This window comes from Cetorhinus maximus, chromosome 9 (assembly GCF_964194155.1).
Source record: "Cetorhinus maximus chromosome 9, sCetMax3.hap1.1, whole genome shotgun sequence".
NCBI lineage: Eukaryota > Metazoa > Chordata > Chondrichthyes > Lamniformes > Cetorhinidae > Cetorhinus > Cetorhinus maximus.
In genome coordinates, this window is record NC_135887.1 from 84,694,477 (window position 1) to 84,716,918 (window position 22,442).

The 22,442-nt window shown below is 43.8% G+C and overlaps 1 protein-coding gene across 4 annotated transcripts in view; it reads left to right on the forward strand.

The window, feature by feature from the left end:
* The window catches only part of LOC144684774 (anoctamin-9-like), a 178,775-nt gene that overhangs the window by 127,716 nt on the left and 28,617 nt on the right, over positions 1-22,442 (forward strand). For all 4 annotated transcript variants that reach the window (XM_078548979.1, XM_078548978.1, XM_078548981.1 and 1 more), the window contains 4 exons: positions 463-567; positions 9,215-9,379; positions 12,839-12,875; positions 16,884-16,995. In XM_078548979.1, coding sequence (XP_078405105.1) covers positions 463-567; positions 9,215-9,379; positions 12,839-12,875; positions 16,884-16,995 — 419 coding nt within the window. The remainder of the gene's footprint in view (positions 1-462; positions 568-9,214; positions 9,380-12,838; positions 12,876-16,883; positions 16,996-22,442) is intronic.

Sequence of the window (22,442 nt, forward strand, 5' to 3'; positions counted from 1 at the left end):
AGGTGTCAAAACACTTTACATTTGCCTTTCAGAATGTTCCCGACTCCTCAGCAGGCTTCCTCCAGTGGTCACGAAAACTCCAAGGAAGTGCTTTTTTTAGGGCTTCCAAAACCCGCACAGCACCTGAAAATAGTGTGTGGGAGGAAATACAATTTTCCTGTGGTCCTTGCAATGGGGACCCCAATTGTATGTGAGCGTTTTGCACTCAAGACCTTCCTGATCCTCAAAAAGGCCATACAAAAATGGCTTGGGGTTGGGAAGGTAGAGGAAAATTGTTTTTCCAACAAAAGTAAAGCTAAGTTCAGCACTTCACTACACAATTTGAACCTCCATTGGGAGACAAAAATCTGGCTTTTAATGTTTAATTGAGGAGGGACATTTGAAATTAGTTCAGGGTAAATTTTACTAGGCCAAGAGAAAAATTATTCTAAATATTCTAAAATTATTGATTTTTTGCACTAGGAAGAACTGGCTCTCGGGCTAATATATAACCCTGGCACAAAACGAAAAGAATATCGCCACTCGTACAAACGTGCAACAATAGTCATGTTACTGGCATGTGTTCTGGTAAGTAGATATGCAGTGTTCATGCCCTGTTACACCATGTCATCCCTGAGAAAAAGAAATAGCAAACAGTGGCGAGATCATGATCATGGTTGTCCCTGAATGTAAGTTTGTGGTTGTTTTTGTCAGTTTCATTTACTTTTCAGGGAGTTTCAGCAAAGACTCCGGCCATTTGCCCTTTGGTATTGGAAGTTGTTCAGTGGTTGTTTGTTCTCCTTTGGTGGGGCTTCAGTGACGAACATAGGGAACTTAGAGGTGATGGCTGCAACCAGTAGAGCTCCAAACCAGGAGGTACATAATACTATTAGGGTGGCATTGAAAGACAGTGAAGGAGGTACACCCATTGACCGTGCCTTCTTCATTAACAGGATCATTTTTGAATCCTGTGGATTGGAAGCTGCGGACAACTACTGTCTGCAGGACTTCCCCGGCAATGGATACTTCGATGTGACCTTCAAGAACATTGTAGCATGCATGGAATTCCTCAAGGTGTTGGAGAAGAGAAACCTGCCACAGCTGAGAACTTTCATGGCAGAGCTGGTGTTTACTCTGCCATCACAACGGGACCAGGTGGTGGCCGTGCATCTCTACAACCCTCATGTACCTGTCGTGTATATACTTAACTTCCTTGACAGGTACGTCGACAAGGTTGGGAACTGCACTGAGATCAAGGATGCCTTCGGAATTTGGACCAGCAAACAGGAGGTCAAAGTGACTCTGAATGTGAATTTTTTAAAAATTTATTCATGGGATGTGGACTTTGCTGGCTAGACCAGCACTTATTGCCCATCCCTAATTGCCCTTGAGAAGGTGGTGGTGAGCAGCCTTCTTGAACTGCTCCAGTCCATGTGGTGTAGGTACACCCACAGTGCTGTTAGGGAAGGAGATTCAGGAATTTGACGTAGCGACAGTGAAGGAACAGCAATATATTTCCAAGTGAGGATGGTGAGCGACTTGGAGGGGAACTTCCAGGCGGTGGTGTTTTCACGTATCTGCTGCCCTTGTCCTTCTAGATGGTAGTGGCCATGGGTTTGGAAGGTGATGTCTAAGGAGCCTTGGTGAGTTCCTGCTAAGGGAGCAACCCTCCACCCACCCTCCCTCCAGCTTTGCTATTGGGGGAAGCCGTGACTATCCTATCTACACTGGGCAGTCCAAAGTTTGTCTTTACTGCGGCAAATCTGGCCATGTGGCGGCCAACTGCAGTGTCGTCATCTGTAAGAACTGCAAGCAGGAAGGATATCTGACAAAGGACTGCAAGCAGACTAAATGCTGCAACCTCTGTGGTGGGGCATGCCACCTCTACAAGACCTATCCAAAATGCTGCTCAGGTGGCGAGAACTAATGACGGGCATCCTAATGGAACAGCAAATGGGTCAACTACCAAGGAGACCTGCAAGTCTCCACCTACCAAACCGTACAGTGTGTAGAATGAGACAAAGCAGGACTCAGGGAAGGACAAGAGGAAGCAAAATTACGAGTCCATAGACTGCCACACACCAGCGCTACACCCCTACTGAACTCCCACTCCTCAGCAGACCAAATCAATGGAGGAGGAACCGGCAGAGGGACAACCTGGGGATTGACAGCTGGTGAGGAGAACCAAAAAGAAGAAGCGGCCTAGAAGGGACCAAGCCATTTCTTAGAAGTGCAGCAAGAGTCTTCCGACAGAGGCGACAGGGTCTGCTGCTCTTCAGAAAATGAAGGACAAGGGAACAAGCAGCAAAGCTCCTGGGAGCTGGAGGAGGAGATACCCCGGCTCCAAAACATTGGAGACAGCAAAGAAGTCAGCGCATCCCAACCTCAAACTAAACAGGCCAGCACACTCCAGCTCCAGAAAACTGGGAGTGGTAAAGTGCTCAGCGCACCACAGCTCTGGGAAGCTGGGAGCAGCAACACCCTCAAGGAGGAACCAATGGGAAGACTTCTCCAACAGAGAACAGTTCAAAACCCTCTCCTTGCATGAACCCCCTGATGTCACCTGGGTGGAACAATTCTAATGGAGTGGACCAGGATGATTTTCTCAGCCCATTACAAGTGAGACAATCTGTGAATGCTATGGGTATGCAGGAGCAGACCCAAACACTGGAACTGTCATTGACAACAGATCTGGTAAGTGATAAAATGATTTAACATGGGGACAGGTGTGTTTCAACTTGGACTTCTTTGCCGAGGTTAAAGCTGACCTGTTTCTGCAAGATCGTGGGATACCACACCTTAGCTCCTATGGGCAATGATCCCATCGGCCATTGATCTGGTCAGGAGGAAACAATTCCCATGCCTCCATCCTAGGTATTCTGTTGCAGGGAGGCAACCTCCCCATCTCTGAAGTTAAGGAGGTGGTGGGTGGCTGCATACTCATGGCAGATGTAAAGTACAAAAACTGCTCAGGTTAATTAATGTGTACACCATGGCTCAAAACAGTGAGTGGCTGGTCATCCTTCAGCATCGCTCATTGCTGCTAATGACATCCAGGCTGGTTGTTCTGGACGGTGACTTCAACTCTATCAATGATGTGGCTGAACAACCTGGTAGGGATGTCAGCAGACTGGACACCACATCCAGACTCCTGATGGAAACAGTAAAAGATGCCAACCTGCATGACATCCTCAGCAACCCTACAGATGGAGCGCAGCGTAGATACACCTGGTCATGGCCAGATGGATCTGCCTGTTCCAGGATAGACTTCCTGTTTGTGTCCCGCACTTTCAGAGTCAGATCCACCAGCATCAAGCTGGTACTAGTCTCTGACCACTGCCTCCTACTAGCTGACTGTCACTTACAGGAAGACCAGAAGGTTGGCAGTTGAATGTGAATTTCCTGACCCTGGAAAACATTAAGGAACTCAAAAGGGATTACAAAGGTTGGAGAACCGTGGAACTCCTCTGAGTCTCCAACACACTAGTAGGAAGCAATCAAGGAAAACATCAAGAGGTTCTTCATCCTCAGAGGTGTTCAGAAGGCTAGAGATGAACAGAAGGAAATTTTCCGACTCCAAAAAAAATGAAGAATCTGCTCCAGCAGCAGTTGATGTTAAGGAAGATCTTGAGGTGAGGAGTCCGCAAGCCCTGCTCTTTGCCTTGGAAGCCTCCAAGGTCATCTTCTGGTCCACAGTCTGCACCGTGGAGCAGGGTGAGATGTGCCCACGTTTCTTCCTCCAGAAAGTACACAGGGGAGAACTCTCTGAACAGCAGCCTGAAGGAAGAAGATGGCTTAGTAATGTCGTCATAGTCTGACATATTGAGAATCAGCAAATTCTTTTCTGCCAGATTGGATCACATGAAGTCCACAGATAGAATGGCCTGGTCCTTCCTGTCCTCTATTACAGAGGTCTTAGAAGAAAGTACTTGGGAGAGTCTGGACATACTACTAACTCTGGATCAGCTGACTAAGGCCCTTGAGTCCTTCGAGAAGAGTAAAACTCCCAGAATTAACTGCTTGCCCACAGAGTTGTATTCGACTCTGCAGGGCTGGATCGGCCCAAACCTGTTGAAAATATATGCTTCTGGCCTGAATTATGTCAGAATCCATAAGGAAAGGCATCATCATCCTGATCCAAAAGCGGAAGGGGGAAAAGGGAAGAAGTTAGAAATTGGTGGCCTTCTCACTGCTGAAAGTCGGCTATAAAATTATATTCAATGTCATTGCAAATTGGGTCAAGTCTGCTCTGGAGTTGGTGATCCACCCTAACCAGACCTGTGCTGTACCTGGCAGGAAGATCTCTGAGAGCCTCGCAGTATTCAGGGATATGATTACCTAAGTGCGAGATAGGGGGCTGGACACCTGCCTCATCAGCCTGGACTAGGAGAAGGCCTTTGACTGAATATCACACACCTATATGATGAATGTGTTCTTCAAAATGGGGCTTGGAGAGCGAATCTGCGATTGGATCCAACTGATCTGCACAACCATCAGTAGTGCAGTTTCAATGGGTGGGAATAGGAAAGCTTTCCAATCAAATTTGGAGTCAGGGAGGGCTCTCCCATGTTCTTTTCGTATTTGTATAGAACCTTTTGCCGAGTCCATCAGGAAGGATGTGGGCCTAAGAGGGTGATAATCACACACAGTGGAGATGTGCAAGTCAAAGCCTCCGTGTACATGGATGATGTCATCATCTTCTACTTAGATCGTTATTGAGCATCTATGACTAATTCGAACTAGCTTTGGGAACTGGGCCGACAGATCCTTTGTCCCCTTCATTGTCAGGTTAGGCTACCTGAAGGTGCTGGGATATGGTTTGGAGGGGCTGGGGCGTGCTCTAAAGACTGTGTGTAGCTATGGTAAAACAAAAACTGGGCATGTGGGAGTGAGGCTCCCTCTCCGTTGCGGGTAAGAACCCGGTCATCAGGTATGAGGCACTCTTGGTGTTGTTGTTCATGGCACAGGCCTGGCCCATTCCTCACTCCCACACTGTGGTGATCACCTGAGCCATCTTCTGCTTTATTTGGAGGTCAAAAATGGACAGTATTCCCAGGGACACAATGTACAAACCTCTAAATAAAGGGGAAAAACGTACCCAACATCGCCCTTAGGACTTAGTTTCATACCCTTACGCCCTCATCTCAATGAATTTCGGGCTCGGCACGATGCTGAACTCTTCTTCCGCCGCCTTCATCTCCGTGCTCACTTCTTTGGGCAGGAGTCCTCTCCCCGTTCAACGGATCCTTTTACCCACCTCCAATATTCTCCCTCCACCTGGACCCCTCACTCTGGATTCTTACCTTCTCTTGATCTTTTCATTGAGAACTGTCGGCGTGACATTAGTCGTCTCAATTTCTCTGCTCCTCTCACCCACTCTAACCTGTCTCTCTCTGAACTTGCTGCACTCCGTTCTCTCAGGTCCAACCCCGACATTGTCATCAAACCTGCTGACAAGGGTGGTGCTGTTGTTGTCTGCCGCACTGACCTCTACCTCGCAGAGGCTGAGCGTCAACTCTCAGACACTCCCTCCTACCTCTCCCTGGACCATGACCCCACCACTGAACATCAAGCCATTGTTTCCAGGACTGTTACTGACCTCATCTCCTCTGGAGATCTTCCTTCCACAGCTTCCAACCTCATAGTCTCCTAACCTCGGACGGCCCACTTCTACCTCCTACCCAAAATCCACAAATAGGACTGTCCCGGCAGACCGATCGTGTCAGCCTGTTCCTGCCCCACGGAACTCATTTCTTGCTATCTTGACTCCATTCTCTCTCCCCTTGTCCAGTCCCTTCCCACCTACATCCGTAATTCCTCTAACACCCTACATCAGATCAACAATTTCCAGTTCCCTGGCCCCAACCGCCTCCTCTTCACCATGGACGTCCAATCCCTCTACACCTCCATCCTCCACCGGGATGGTCTGATGGCTTTCTGCTTCTTCCTCGAACACAGGCCCGAACAATCCCCATCCGCCACTACTCTCCTCCGTCCGGCTGAACTTGTTTTCACACTGAACAATTTCTCCTTAAACTCCTCTCACTTCCTCCAAATAAAAGGTGTGGCTATGGGTACCCGCATGGGCCCTATTTATGCCTGTCTCTTTATGGGGTATGTGGAACATTCCTTGTTCCAGTCCTACTGCCGCCCCCTCCCACAACTTTCTCTGGTACATCGATGATTGCTTTGGTGCTGTTTCATGCTCTCGTCTGGACCTGGAAAAATTTATTAATTTTGCTTCCAAATTCCACCCCTCCATCATTTTCACATGGTCCATCACTGACACTTCCCTTCCCTTCCCTGACCTCTCTGTCTCAATTTCTGGTGATAGATTGTCCACCTATATACATTACAAGCCTACCGACTTCCACAGCTACCTCGACTACAGCTCCTCACACCCCGCTTCCTGAAAGGACTCCATCCCATTCTCTCAGTTCCTTCGCCTCCGTCGCATCTGTTCTGATGATGCCACTTTCCAAAACCTGGCGTGTCTTCCTTCCTTAACCGAGGTTTTCCACCCACGGTGGTTGACAGGGCCCTCAACCGTGTCTGGCCCATCTCCCGCGCATCCACCCTTACACCTTCCTCTCCCTCCCAGAAACATGATAGGGGCCCCCCTGTCCTCACTTATCACCCCACCAGCCTCCGCATTCAAAGGATCATTCTCCGCCATTTCCGCCAACTCCAGCATGATGCCACCACCAAACACATCTTCGCTTCACCCCCCCCGGTGGCATTCCGCAGGGATCGTTCCCTCCGGGACACCCTGGTCCACTCCTCCATCACCCCCTACACCTCAACCCCCTCCCACGGCACCTTCCCATTCAACCGCAGAAGGTGCAACACCTGTCCCTTTACTTCCCCTCTCCTCACCGTCCAAGGGCCCAAACACTCCTTTCAAGTGAAGCAGCATTTCACTTGCACTTCGCTCAATTTAGTCTGCTGCATTTGTTGCTCCCAATGCGGTTTCCTCTACACTGAAGAGACCAAACGCAGACTGGGTGATTGCTTTGCAGAACACCTTTGGTCTGTCCGCAAGCATGACCCAGACCTCCCTGTCGCTTGCCATTTCAACACCCCACCCTGCTCTCATGCCGACATGTCCATCCTTGGCCTGCTGCATTGTTCCAGTGAAGCTCAACACAAACTGGAGGAACAGCACCTCATCTTCTGACTAGGCACTTTACAGCCTTCCGGAATGAATATTGAGTTCAACAATTTTAGATCATGTACTCTCTCCTCCATCCCCACCCCCTTTCCGATGCCCCCCTTTTTTCTTTTTTTTCTCCAATAATTTATATAGATTTTTCTTTTCCCACCTATTTCCATTATTTTTAAATGTATTTCCATCCATTGTTTTATCTCTGCCTTTTAGCCTATTTCGATTCCTTCACCCCACGCCACCCCCACTAGGGCTATCTGTACCTTGCTTGTCTTGCTTTCTACCCTTAATCAGCACATTCCTTAGATAATATCATCACCTTCAACACCTCTTTGTCCTTTTGTCTGTGACATCTTTTGGTTATCTCCACCTATCACTGGCCCTCTATCCAGCTCTGCCTGTTCCCACCCAAAGCAGCTTATATTTCACCTCTCTTCTATTCTTACTTAGTTCTGTTGAGTCATACAGACTCGAAACGTTAACTGTGTTCGTCTCCGCAGATGCTGCCAGACCTGCTGAGTTTTTTCAGGTATTTTTATTTTTGTTTTGGATTTCCAGCATCCGCAGTTTTTTGCTTTTATTGCCCTTATCCTCTTTGTGTGTGGCTGTATCAAGCTATACGTGGATCCTCAGTATGCAAGCACCAAGTTTTACTACGTGCTGAGGTTCTACCTCTCCCCGGTGTTGCAAAGGATGGGTCTAGCCACAGTGCCACAGAACGTTCTAAGCAGTCGGACGATGCCATACCACCTAATCCTCATGGAAAAGTTAATGCAGTTACGGGCTGTTCTCAGGGGCACACACCGAGATAAACATCAACTGTGGCTGGAGTACCATAAACTTGGTGAAAAATGCTCTTTGGTCTGCCACAAACTTGTTTGACTTCCAGTGCAAGACTTGTCCTCAACCAAGTGTTGTAGACTGGCACGTTCCAAGGTCCAGGACTACGTGCTGAGGAACACGCTAAAGTTTGGGGCAGCTGCCACAAAGGCGCATTGGGGAAAGATCACTGTTTAAGGCCTTTCAAATATAGTGCACCGAGGAGCTGGAACCTGTGTAGAGCCCCTGGGATTGTGTGCCTGACATTGAATGTATGGAATATGCTGTATAAAGAAAAATTGATTTTATTGCACTTCCTGTAATTTTCAATATGAAATATTTTTGCCCTCAGAATGTATGCCTGACATGGATGTATATTGTAAATATCAAGAGTATTACAATTGTATTGAGGCATTTAAGCATGGAATATGCTGTACGGAGACAAGTTGAATTTTATTGCACTTACTGTACTTTTCAAGTTTGAACGTTTTGTAATGTGCTTTTACAAATTTTATGAATAAAATGTATTTTTGGAAAATAAATGGGAGATGTGCTTTTAATTGCTCTTGTCCAATAGTGAGTGGGCCTGGAGTTTTAATAATCAACAGAGAATGAAGTGGGAATTTATTGTTTGATAGAATGTAAACTTGAATTACAAATTATCAATAGGAAATAAGTTTCAGATTGCTGCATCCTCGTAGGGGGTGAGCTTGGAAATCTGTTGCTGTCCAATACATAACTATCTCAGGGATTTTTGCTTTCAATAATTCATGAGTTTAAGAATGTTAATAGTCACTGAGAAGTGAGTCAGGGATTGCACATATCCAATGGGAGTGATTTGGGAATGTGGCTGTTGCAATAGCGAGTGTGCTTAGTATTACTACTCGGTTCAACAGTATTTGAGCTCAGGATTGCCGGTGTCCATTAAGAAGCCAGTTTATGAATTTGGTTGTCCAGTTGTGGGTGGGTTGGGACTGAAGGTGTGGAACAATGAGTGAGCTTGGTGTTATGGCTGCCTAATGATGGTGCATGAAGAGATCACAAGCGTATGTAAAGAACTATTTCTGTGGTTACCATTGTAACATCTCTTGTATCTCTCCTTGAGTGTTCTAGTCTGCATTGGTTATGTCAGTGTTGTGTATTTTCTCCTCTGCCACTCTTATTGTACCAGTCTTTCTTAACTTTGTCAGCATTGTGTATTTCCCTGTGTATTGGGCTAACTTGCAGTGTTATTTTCCTGTTATCTTACAGATCACTATTATTATTGGTATTGCACTTGGAATTGTAATATGTCGGATTATTGCTGCTGCCATGTTCACAAAGTCTTCTTCAGATTTTCTGAGTGATCATGCCAGAACAATTGCTGTAATGGTTGGTGCTGTGGTGCATTTCTTTACAATTCTCATCATGACTAAGGTAAGAGTGAGACAAAATACTTTGTCTTTATTATTAAGACTGCATTTCTTTTGTATTGTGGTTTCAAGCGTTTTGAGTACATATTTTATTAAACCTTTGCATATTTTGATCACCTTCAATCACGTAGGAGAGGTGGACTGATGCATTCAAGTTTCTTGTATATCCTGGGAAAATTCTGTATTTAAGGGAAGAAACAATATACTATAGGTTCCTATGGCTTACTTGGTCAGGCAATATGGGTCATACCTACTAATAATTTTGTTTGGTTGCTGCTCTGGCTTGTCAAAAGAGTAACAGTTGTTGCCTGCTGTTCCTTTGAGCTGATTTGAGCAAGGGTAAGTTTAGGGCAAGTTTGTCCAGTGAGCCTCCAAGAACTAGCCACAGATTATTTGCTATTTCTCCTTTTGCAGAAGGTACTGTTAGGTTAGCATATTTTTGGGAAGTAAGGAGGCAGTGCTGTAGACAAATGTAATCCAAATTTTAATAAGAATATTATTCCGATATAACCCAGCCTTAATCTCTTGAGTTTGGTTAAGGTTCTCACTCTGCAGCATGCATATGAAATTGGCAATTAAAAGTCCATTACTGCTGAATTATAAATTGCAACTGACAAAGTTCGGAGAATGGGAATTCCTTTGGGTGGAAGTTGATCTTGTGCTGTAGGTGGTGTAATCAAGGAGAAGCATACTGATGAGAAAAGGATCTTTAGAAATGACCTGAAATCAGGAAGAGAAGCACTGTTGAGATGTGTGATTGTGTTCAGACAAGCAGGGGTAGTACAGTGTCAAGGCAGTCCCACAGAACTGAACAATGGAAGAAAGCTGACGGAAAGGAAGGATTAGGAAGAACAATGTACCATGGTCACAATCACATATGATCTTGTTAATGACTTCAATGAGGGCAGCCTGGGTATTGTGAGTCAGACTGAAGCAATTAAAACGAGGTTTGAGAAAGCTCAGCACAGTTCAGAGGTGTTATGTTACAAGATGTTACAGAAGAGAGGTCAGAGATGCAATGATAATTGGAGAGAATTGATGTGTTGAGTGTCTTTTTGAGGAGGAAGCTGAAGATGTTCGATGGTGGTCTGAGTAAAGAGAACTATTTAAAATGTAAGTAAGCAGCGGATTGACAATGGATGGTTGAGTTGTTAAGAATTGAGTGAGAAGGTGATCAAAGGAGCAGGAATTCAGTTTCATTGAATAAATGTTTGGAAATTGTAGGGGAGAGAAACTATAGAGTAGCAGCACCCGAGAGTTGGAGTGGTTAGGAGATTGTAGGGAGGCTGGGAAGAGGGGGGTTGGGGGGGGGGGGGGGGGGTGCAGTTCAAAGTTTCAGATTTAGATACAGCGAAGTCTTGGTGTTGGGAGGCCAGTATGAACTTTGTGGGAGAAATGGTCTGATGTGGTGATTTATTGTGGAAAAATGGATTCATGGGACCATTGGAAACATGGAGATTAGTCCAGGGAAACAGTGGAGGAGGGGTTTGATATAGGAGACCTATAGAATTATTTTTTTTATTCGTTCATGGGATGTGGGCATCGCTGGCTAGGCCAGCATTAATTGCCCAACCCTAATTGCCCTTGTTCAGAAGGCATTTTTTTAAAGAGTCAACCACATTGCTATGGGTCTGGAGTTACATGGAGGCCAGATCAGGTGTGAACAGCAGATTTCCTTCCCTAAAGGACATTAGTGAACCAGATGGGTTTTTACAACAATCAGCAATGGTTCCATGGTCATCATCAGACTTTTAATTCCATTTTTAAAATTGAATTCAAATTCCACCATCTGCTGTGGTGGGATTCGAACCCAGATCCCCAGAGCATTACCCTGGGTCTTTGGAATACTGATGCCGAAATAATCTAGAGCATGATTCAGTCCAGGAGTAATGGAAGAGTGAAGTCCAGCCTAGGAGACCTGTGGGGCTAAGAAGAGTCAGTGAGCTTTAGACGAATGGTTAACACAGAGAATAAATCTGAGAAGTGGTGGAACTGTCTATTGCCACATTTGAATGCTACAGTCCTCTGTAAGTCTCTACAATAAGGGACTTGGTGATATCAACCTGTCTTACTACTTGCTCTCCTCCTTGGATACTTTATTCCTTTTCCCTCACCCTTAACATCAAATGCCTTCACACCCAGCTACAGCTACGGCTGCTAATAATGCAACAATTAAAATTGGGAATGCTCAAGAGACTAGAATTGGAGGACTAAATATATATTGGAAGGTTGTAGGCCTTGAAGAAACTACAGAGATAGGGAGGAGAGAGGCCATGGAGGGATTTAAAAACAAGGATGAGAATTTTAAATAGAGGCATTGCTAATCAGGAGCCAAGCTGGGTCAACCAGCACAGGGTGATAGGTGAACAAGACTTGGTGTGATTTAGGACATGGGCAGCAGAACTTTGGGCAACCTCAAGTTTATGGAGGGTAGAATGTGAGAGGCTGGCAATGAGTACGTTGGAATGGTCAAATCTAAAGGTGATAAAAGCAGAATGAGGATTTCGACAGCATATGAGTTAAGGCTGGGATGCAGTTGGACGATATATGGAGGTGGAAATGGGCGGTATTAGTGATGGCATGGTCATGTGGTCAACCTAACTACTGTCAAGATTTTAAGAGAAATCTAACTGTTCAAAATTATGAGGGATTTTAATAATATCAATTTCCAATGGTCAATGGGCTGGTAACTAGAGTGTATAAATTGAAGATTATTACTGGAAGAATAAAGGAAAGGGTTAGAAGTTTTTTTATGCATGAGTTCTTGTAACATAGAACAGTACTGAGATTTCTTTGTCAACATATTTATCTGTTTTCTTTTTAAAGTCTGTTATTAACTTTACAGAATCACATAATTCTGTAAAACTTCTAACAGACTTTAAAAAGAAAATGGATAAATATTTTGGCAAAGTAATGTTAAAGGATATGGGAGAGAGGCAGGGCAATGAGATTAAGTCGATACCTCTTTCAGAGAGTTGGTACAGGTGAAGTGGGTTGAATGGCCTCCTGTTCTATAAAATTCGATGATTCTAAAGGCCTTCTGAAAAGCTATCTCCTCAGTCATGGTTTCGGTCACCTTATCTAACTTTTCCACAAAGGCTAAATGTCTGTTCCTCTGTGAAGCACCTCGGGATTTTTTTCTTCAACAAGGGCAAGTCATTGTTGGAGTTAAGATTGAGGCCCATCAGCGCTTTGTTTAACCTGGAAGTACTTAGTACAATCCAGTCCCTGAAAAGTAAGGATTCCATTCACACAAAAAGTAATTTTTTAAAAATCACACTGTGTGAGCAACTGACTGGATAAACTCACACATTACAACCAATGGAATGTGCACAACTTAATCAAAACAACTGCTAACTCTGGCTGAAAATGTATGATTCTAGATATTGTAGTGAAACAGGAGAGACGTCTGCATTTACCTGAAATATGAATAAAACTATTTGTTGACATTTTTGTGTTCCAGGTTAATCGCAAAGTTGCAAAGATGTTATGTGACTTAGGTATGTAATTTTGTAATGCTGTAATATAATTGTTTGAACTCTGTACAAGTCATACTTGTTAATGTACGATACCTAGCAAGAGCTGAATAACAACATTAAGAAGTATCCAGCAGTCCTCAAACAAATGCTCAAGTACAGCCTCAATTTTTTCCTAAAACACATGAGGAGGAATGACACTGAAAATACAATGGAATGTGAGCATATTGTAATTTAAGCAGCAGGTATACCCAGCATTCCATCATTCTTCTTGAAGGAAAAAAAATGGCATACTGGTGGATTTAGGATTTACTAACGAGCGATGCAAAAGTGAACATCCTCCTGCTCCTATTTCTTATGATATTATGGATTGTTTTCAGGGGGTCTGAAACATGTCTTACCCTGGCAGAAATCTAGACGTTTGACATTTAATTCCATGAATTTTCCATCATTTTGGAACCTTCTGTATCTCTGCCTTTCAAGCTTAAAATAATTTAGGCAAGGAGTAGTTAGATATTTAAAATAAAATATTGCATGTTAAAATAAATGTCGTTGTAAGTTTAAATACAACTTTACAGTGCTTTTGACATGTCTTTCTTTTTCTTTAACTGAGGGCTCCCCTCCACTGTGGTTGACAGGGCCCTCAACCCTCAACCGTGTCTGACCCATCTCCCGCACCTCTGCCCTCACCCCTTCTCCTCCCTCCCAGAAACATGATAGGATCTCCCTTGTCCTCAGTTTTCACCCCACCAGCTTCCGCATTCAAAGGATCATCCTCTGTCATTTCTGCCAACTCCAGCATGATGCCACCACCAAACACATCTTCCCCTCGCTACCCCCCGCCCCCCCCCCCCACTCTGTAAGGACCATTCCCTCCGTGACACCATGGTCCATTCCTCCATCACCCCCAACACCTCATCCCCTTCCCAAGCAATCGCAGAAGGTGCCCCTTTACCCCCTACCTCTTCACCGTCCAACGCCCCAAACACTCCTTTCAGGTGAAGCACTGCTCCACTTGCACCTCCTTCAATTTAGCATACTGTATTCACTGCTCCCAATGCAGTCTCCTTTACATTGAGGAGACTAAACACTTGGGTGACCGCTTGTTAAGTCCGCAAGCTTGACACAGACCATTCTGTCGCTTGCCATTTCAACATGCAATCTTGCTCTCATGCCCACATGTCCATCCTTGGCCTGCTGCAATGTTCCAGTGAAGCCCAATACAAACTGGAAGAACAGCACCTCATCTTCTGATTAGGCACTTTACAGTCTTCCGGACTGCACACTGAGTTCAACAGCTTCAGATCATGGACCCTCTCCTCCATCTTTACCCATTTTTTAATCTAATTTTAAAAAAAATTCTTTCAAATACATTGTTTATCCTTTTTTTTCTTTATCCCTTTTCCCCAATCTCCCCTCCTCCCTCCCACAAACAGGGCTATCTGTCACTTGTTTATATGTTGTGCTTTCACAGGGCACTGACCTTTGTTCTGCTATCTTACCTTGATGCCACTATCAGCGCCTTCTTTAGTCTTTAACATTACCATTATAGCTTCCTTCGTCTTGTGTCCATGACATCTTTGTCAAATTTCTCCTGAGGTTCCAACTATCCCTGACCTTCTACTTTGCTCCACCTGCTCCACCCCCTCTTAAACAGTATAAAATCCATTACATTTCTACTTGACTTTAGCTCTGAAAAAGAGTCATAGGGATTTGAAACGTTAACTCTGTTTCTCTTTCCACAGATGCTGCCAGACCTGCTGAGTTTTTCCAGCAATTTCTGTTTTTACAGAGTCCAGTACCTTTCATTGGGAATCCAACATCAGGCACATTTTGGTAATTTGTGAACTGAAATGTTTTTACAGCATATACCTAAAACAATCCCACCTGGCAGAGAATTCTGCATTTCCAATTCAAAACTGGCTCACCATCGTATCTGTGCTTTTTCTAGAATTCATGCCGCCCAGAGAAAGATCACTTTTTGATTAAGAATGTGCTTAAGGTACTGGCCTCACATGGTTCCTTGCTTCCAGTTTGAATGTAGACAGTGCATTTTCAGCAATAGATTTTCTTCCCATCCTATTGCCATTGGACTTCCCAAGGATCTATCTTTGACCCGACCCTCTTTCTTAACTGCATGGGGCTCTCAGCAATGTGATCTGCAGATATGGTGATCCTCTCATATGTCCCACTGACAACACTCATCTACCACGATACCACTTCATCCCTTTGGCTGCCTTTGTATTGCCAGACTACTTGTATAACATCAAATTTTGGATGAGTCACATATTCTTGCAACTCAGTATTGGGAAGACTGATGACTTTGACCCCGTCACAAACTTCACTCCCTTGCTAATGACTCCATCTGCCCCTGCAGCCACACTCTCAGGCTGAAGTAGACTATTCACAATTGTAGTGTCCAGTTTGACCTTGCGTTTACCTATAAAGCCCACATATTATCCACCACTAAGATTGCTTATCTTCTCCTGAGGCCCTCTGTCACTGAAATCTTTATACATTCCTTTGTCATCTCCAGACTCCAGCAACAGTCTTTCCTCACTGGCCCATCAACCTCCATAAACTGTAAATTGTCCAAAACTTGACCACAATTACCCTGTTAAGCAGCAAGTCTTGGTCATTCCTCATCACTGTCTTCATTGACATATATATGCATACCCATGTCGTCTTTTTTTTGATGAAGGATCACATTGAAACTTCAATCTGTTTTATCCTCTTTTAGATGCTGGTCAACAATTTGTGCATTTCAAACATTTTTGGTTTTTAACACTTTAATGTAGGCTAGAAATTGTTGGTCAGTTATGAGAGGCAAATGCTTAATGCATTCCTATGATATTCCCCTGCTTATGTTTTAATGAAAAGTTTGCCAATTTGAAATTAACAGTGTGGTAATTATGATTTTGTCTAATGTGCAGTATACCTTTAAGAAGAATGTTGTAAAGGAAGATCACATGATCTTGTGTAACCAATAGAAGAGTAGTGCGGGCTACCTCTGTAGTCAGTCGTCTGTAGTTAGTAGTCAGTAGTATGGAGGTAGGGTTTGATGTGAAAGCTCACATGAATAGCTGCTGAGCACCCTTGCAAATAAACTAAAAAGTGTCTGCTGATCAACTCTATCTGCAGTACCAGCTCGGTCCTCCTCCAACAAGTCCCAACAAACAGGTTGATGAATCCATTCATAAGCACGGTATAAAAGGGGCCTCCATGATATAAACAAACTGAAAAGAGTTTTCAAAGTTTCAGAGTATAACCAAGTGTTGCATATGCACATGAAGAGGCCAGAATCCTACATTACAGGGGGACACATTAGTAAAATCCTAACTGTAGGAATCACCCTGTATTTTTTTAGAATTACTATTAGGTCACTATTTTATTTCTAAATCCCAATGATCTTGCAAGTGCATTGATAGGAATGCGTAAATAGAACAAGTAAATGCTTTCACACTGCAGAACAACTTTCTTATTGCAAGTGACTGCAAAGAATCTAGAAGAAAATCAGCCATAAGATAAAAAAGCCTGAGATGACCCAGAAAGTTCCTTTGAGGAAAAGTTTCAAATACTACCCTTTAGCAGCTTATTGGTTATTCTTCAGGGACAAATGATAAATAGGTGACTATTGGTGACTGTGATTCTTAGAACAGCCTCCTTAAAACTTTTCTGCAATCAACAGAAACAGAAAGTAACATTTGATTGGTTGGTTCTGACAAGCTCATGTTGGTCTCCAGTCAATCTGGTTCTGACAACTGATGGTCTTGCCTTCCACTTGAGTGAAAAAACCTGATTTTTTTTTCTCTTTGGTAAAACACAAGGAAGCTGATATGGATACAGCTTCAGATGGCATGAATGCAATTAATACATGTTGGATAAACATGTGGGAATATCAGAGTGCAGTACACATGTCAGAAGGTGCATTGTATGTTTTTATTCCTTTGTTTCTGCGCTGCTTTCAGACTGATCTCTGGAGAATGGGGTGTACTGTCTGCTGTGATTTAATAACCTTATGGTATTTTGCAGAAAAGCCACGGACTGTACTGGCTCAAGAAAACAACTTCAGTGTAAAAATGTTCATATTCCAGTTCTTCACAATGTTCTCATCCATCATTTATATTGCATTTTTTCTGGGAAGGTGAGTATAGTGGACCTGTGGACAAATTTGCATCCTGGCAAAGTGTGTTTGTTTAAAGTTCATGTAAGCTATTACACCAATTTCACAGTCACAGGTATTCTCCCTGGAATCTGTCAAGTCTTGCACTATGCAATGAAAATACACCACATGATGAGGATATGTTTTTAACCTTACTGTTTCACTTTATCTCTCCTGAATATGATCAGTGCAAAATTGGGATTGGCAGCACCCATTGTTTGAGAACTAACAGAGCAGTTTGATGTCCAAACACTCTCTGTAGTATATATACACACTTTTGGGGTGAGCCACGTCAATGCCACATTGGTAAGGGTATTAACATGTGCAGTGAACGACCACTACAAGTATTCAGAGCAGCAAGATTCTGGCCAGAAATTTTAGATCGGCGGGTGGGCATGTGCCCGACCCGACCGAGCGTGAAATGACATGTGATGACGTCAGCCAAGTGTGATGTCAACGCGCAGTTGTGCGATAGTTCAGTCGGCGGGTGCGGCCGGCACCCGCCGACAATTAAAAGGCCTATTAAAGCCATTAAGTTATCAATTGAGTTTAATTTTTCACTGCCCATTCAACCTAGCGGTTGGCAGGCAGGTGAAAAAGCCAAGTGGCCTCTTCCCGTTTCCAAAAGCAAATACAAATAAAATAAAAACTTTATTTTTTAATTAAAAATATGTACCTGCTCATGTGACAGAGTCACACGAGGGGACATGTTTTATTAAATTTTTCTGATGTTCATTAATTGTTTCAATATGTTCCTCATCTTCCTGAGGCAGCACTGTGCCTCAGGGAGATTATTCTGTGCTTTCTCTCGCACGCATGCACGAAGTTCGCGCTAGGCCAGCTTGCACTCCGCTCCCCACCAGCACAGGCAGCGCTCAGTGCTGCCGCTCGCATATCATGCTGGGCAGGCCTTAACTGGCCCGTCTGTGTAAAATCACAGAGCACTACAGATTGCGGGCAGCAATCGACTTCCTGACTGCCCCCGCCGATCCTGCACGCCAAGGGGAAAATTCTGCCCTCTGACATCAGTCAGAATGCAATGCTGATTTGAGCATGACTGATCTCTGCACAACCTATGCGCGTGTTCTGCATGTATAAAATTAAAGCTATGCTACAACACAAAATGTGACAGAGCAGACCATTCGAATGCTGAAAGTACACTTCTGTTGCCTGGATCGCTTTGGAGGAGCACTACTAGAATTCCTTGATGCCACACTTGGTCAAATGTTGGCCTGGATATCCAGGGCAGTGACACCTCACTTATGTAATTCAGTTCTTTTGCTCATTTTTGAATCAAGGTTATGATGGGTCTGTAGTCAAGTGACCCTGGCAGAACCCAAACTGAGCATCAGTGAGCAGGTTATTGCTGAGTAAGTGCCACTTGATAATGGTGTCAATACCACCTTCCATTACCTTTGCTAACGAATAATGGGGTGGTAAATGGCCAGATTGAATTTGTCCTGCTTTTTTGTGGACAGAACATACCTGGGTAATTTTCCATATTATCAGATGCCTGTGTTACAGCAGCACTGGAGCACCTTGGCTAGGGATGTGATTAGTTCTGGAGCACAAGTCTTCATTACTATAGGTGGGTTGTTGTCAGAGCACATAGCCAGCATTTGCTGTATTTAATGTCTTTAGCCATTTCTTGTTATCATGTTGTGGTGGTGTGTCACTGTTCACTCATGGAGTCCGAGCTGCTGTGGCAAATGCTCTTTTTTACATGTATGTTGTAGTCTGGAGCTATGGATAATGGTGGTAGAGACTCCAACATTCTTTCCATCACATAGCTGACCAGGAATCTCTCTTGCTGTTACTGCCTGTCATTGGTGTGTGTTGGAAGGATTTTCAGATTGATACTCAATCTGTATGACAGCATTATGAATGCATCTTCCTTGACCATCAAGTCCTGAGGTGGGACTCAAACCGAGAAATTCTGGCTCAGAGGCAGGGACACTACCCACTGTGCCACAAGACCTCCCTATTATCATGTAGTGTGAATCAAATTGACTGAAGACTGGCATCTGTGCTGGTGGAAACCTCAGGAAGATGCTGAGATGGATCATCCACTTGCACGTATGGCTGAAGACGGTTGCAAATGCCTCTGCCTTGTTTTTTACACTGATGTGCTGGGCTCACCATCATTGAGGATGAGGATGTTTGTGGATGTTTCGTCTTCCAGTTAGTTATTTAATTGTCCACCATCGTTCATGATTGGATGTGATCTGATCCATTGGTTGTGCGATCGCTTAGCTCTGCCTATAACATGTTGTTTCTGCTGTTTAGCATGCATGTAATCCTGTGTTCTAAATTCACCAGATTGGCAACTCATTTTTAGAATGCTAGATCCTGTTAGCATGCTCTCCCACATTCCTCACTGAATCTGGATTGGTCCCCAGATTTGATGGTAATGATAAAGTGAGGGATATGATTGGACATGAGGTTATAGATTATGATTGAATACGATTCTGCTGCTGTTGATAGCCCACAACAGCTTATTGATGCCCTGTTTTGAACCACTAGATCTGTTCTAAATGTATCCCATTTAACATAGTAGTGCACACAACACAGTGGAGTACTGATTCATCAGTTGAGGCAGGCTGGTAGGTGATAATCAGCAGGAGGTTTCCTTGTACATGTTTGACCTGATGCCATGAGACTTCATGGGGTCAGAATCAATTCTGAGGACTCTCAGGGCCACTCCTCCTGACTGTATACTACTGTGTCACCACCTATGGTGGTTATGTCCTGTGATGGTATGGAGGGGTCTGGGACATTGGCTGTATGGTATGATTCAGTGAGTATGGCAATGTTAGGCTTGGCTAGTCTTTGCTACAGCTCTTCCAATTTTGGCACAGTTCCTCAGATGTTATTGAGGAGAATTGTGCAGGATTGACTGAGTAGGGTGTGGTTTTGTCATTTCTGGTGCCGAATTGATACCAGGTAGTCCATCTGGTTTTATTCTTATTCAACTTTTCTGCAGTGGTTTGATGCAATTAAGTGGCTTGCTCAGTCATTTCAGTAGGCAGTTAAGAATCAACCACATTGTTGTGCGTCTGGGGCCACATGTAGGTCAGACCAGGTGAGGATGGCAGATTTCCCTAATTTCCTTAAAAGGCATAGTTGAACGAGATGGATTTTTTCAGAAATCTGGTAGTTTCATGATCATCATTACTGAGACGAGTTTTTTGTTCCAAATTCATTAATTAAATTTTAATCCCCTAGCTGCTGTGGTGGGATTTGAATTTATCTCTCTGGACCTTTAGGCCAGGCCTCTATGGGAAGAATTTTTGGGTCGGCGAGCAGGGGCGGGGCCCCTTCGCCGACATGTAAAATGCGCATGGTGACGTCAGGCGGGTGTCCTGATGTCACGGTGCGTCTTTTAGATTTTCAGTTCGGCAGGCACGCAGCCGACTCGGCTGTGCACCCGCCGAACTATCAAAGGCCTATTAAGGTCATTAAGAAAGTAATTAAAGTAGTTAAGAAAGCTGTCCGTCCAACCTTAAGGTTGGTGGGCAGGCGAAGAGCCCAGATGGCCTTCACATTTTTCATGAAACCTCATCCACGGTTGGGATGAGGTTTCACGAAGGGTTTATTAATTAAATTTAAAAAATTTCAAACATTTGATAAACATGACGTAACGCTGTCACATGAGGGGAGATGTCTAAATAATTTTTCTCTGTCTTTAATAAAAACTTTCATTCCGAACTTAATCTCTCTGAGGCAGCTCCTTAATTGGCCTGCCCACGTAAAATGATGGCGAGGCCCTGATTGGGGGTGCTGATCTGGTTCGCGCCCACCCCCGCACAACTCCCCAATGGGGGGAAATTTCTGCCCTATATTACTTTTCAGTAACATTACTACTGTGCTATCCTTCCCATAAATGTACTGAATTGGAATTGTTATTTAGTAAGTGTGCAATAATAACGTGGTGGTTTGATATCTATAATAATCATAAAAATATTGTGCACTTTGTGAGTTTGGATTGCAAGTTTACTGTTTACAATAGTAGTTGGGTACATGTGTTAATGCACAGAAACCCTGCTGGAACAGACACAGATGTTTCAACCATTAGCTATTGCTGAGATATTTATGCCCACATTATCATTAGAGAACTTCTATAAGAGCAAAATACTGCAGTTGATGGAAATCTGAAAGAAAACAGAAAATGCTAGTATCAGGTCTGCCAGTTTATGTGGAGAGAGAAACAGTTACATTTCAGGTCAATGGCTTTTTATGATGAAAGGTCATCAAACTGAAACATTAACTTTGTTCTCTCACCACAGATGCTGGAAACCTGCTGAGTATTGCAGCATTCACTGTTTTAATATGATAGAAATTCCATTAGAATACCTTTAAGACTCTACTGCAACTGTAGAGGATACAAAAAACATTCCAGTAATAGCTGCAAATCAGGAGGTGAGTGGGAGAAAGGAACTTGGTGAAATTGAAATCACTAGGGAAATGGTACCAAGCAAATTTATGGAGCTGCAGGCTGGCAAATCTCCAGGTCCGAATGGACTACATCCTAGGGTCTTAAAAGAGGTGGCTAATGAGGTAGTCGATGCGCTGGTGTTAATTTTTCAAAATTTGCTAGATTCTGGAAAGGTTCCATCAGTTTGGAAAGTAGCAAATATAACCCCTCTATTTAAGGAGGGAGGCAGAAAACAGGAAACTATAGGCCAGTTAGCTTGACGTCTGTCGTGGGGAAGTTATTAGAATCAATCATTAAGGAGGTTACAGCTGTGCACTTAGAAGAGCTCAAGGCAATTGGGAAGAGTCAGCATGGTTTTGTGAAAGGAAAATCATGTTTAACCAATTTATTGGAGTTTTTTGAAGGAATAACATGCGCAGTGAATAAAGGGGAGCCTGTAGACGTACTGTACTTGGATTTCCTGAAGGCATTTGATAAGGTGCCACATCAAAGATTATTACGGAAAATTAAAGTGCATGGTGTAGTGGGTAACATATTAGTATGGATAGAAGATTGGCTGGCTGGCAGAAAGCAGAGTGTATGCATAAATGGGTCTTTTTCGGATTGCCTTGATGTGATAAGTGGCATCCCACAGGGGTCTGTACTGGGGCCTCAACTTTTTACGATTTACATCAATGACTTAGATGAGGGGATGGAAGACATGGTAGCTAAATTTGCAAATGACACAAAGATAGGTAGGAAAGTATATTGTGAAGAGGACATGAGGTTGCAGATTGATAAAAGGGGTTCTGATGAAGAGTCATACGGACTCAAAACGTTAACTATATTCCTCTCTGCAGATGCTGTCAGACCTGCTGAGTTTTTCCAGCTATTTTTGTTTTTGTTGCAGATTAATAAGGTTAAGTGAGTGGGCAAAGATCTGGCAAATGCAGGAAGAACAAAAAAGCAGGGTACTACTTAAATGGAGAACAGTTGCATAATTCTGAGGTACAGA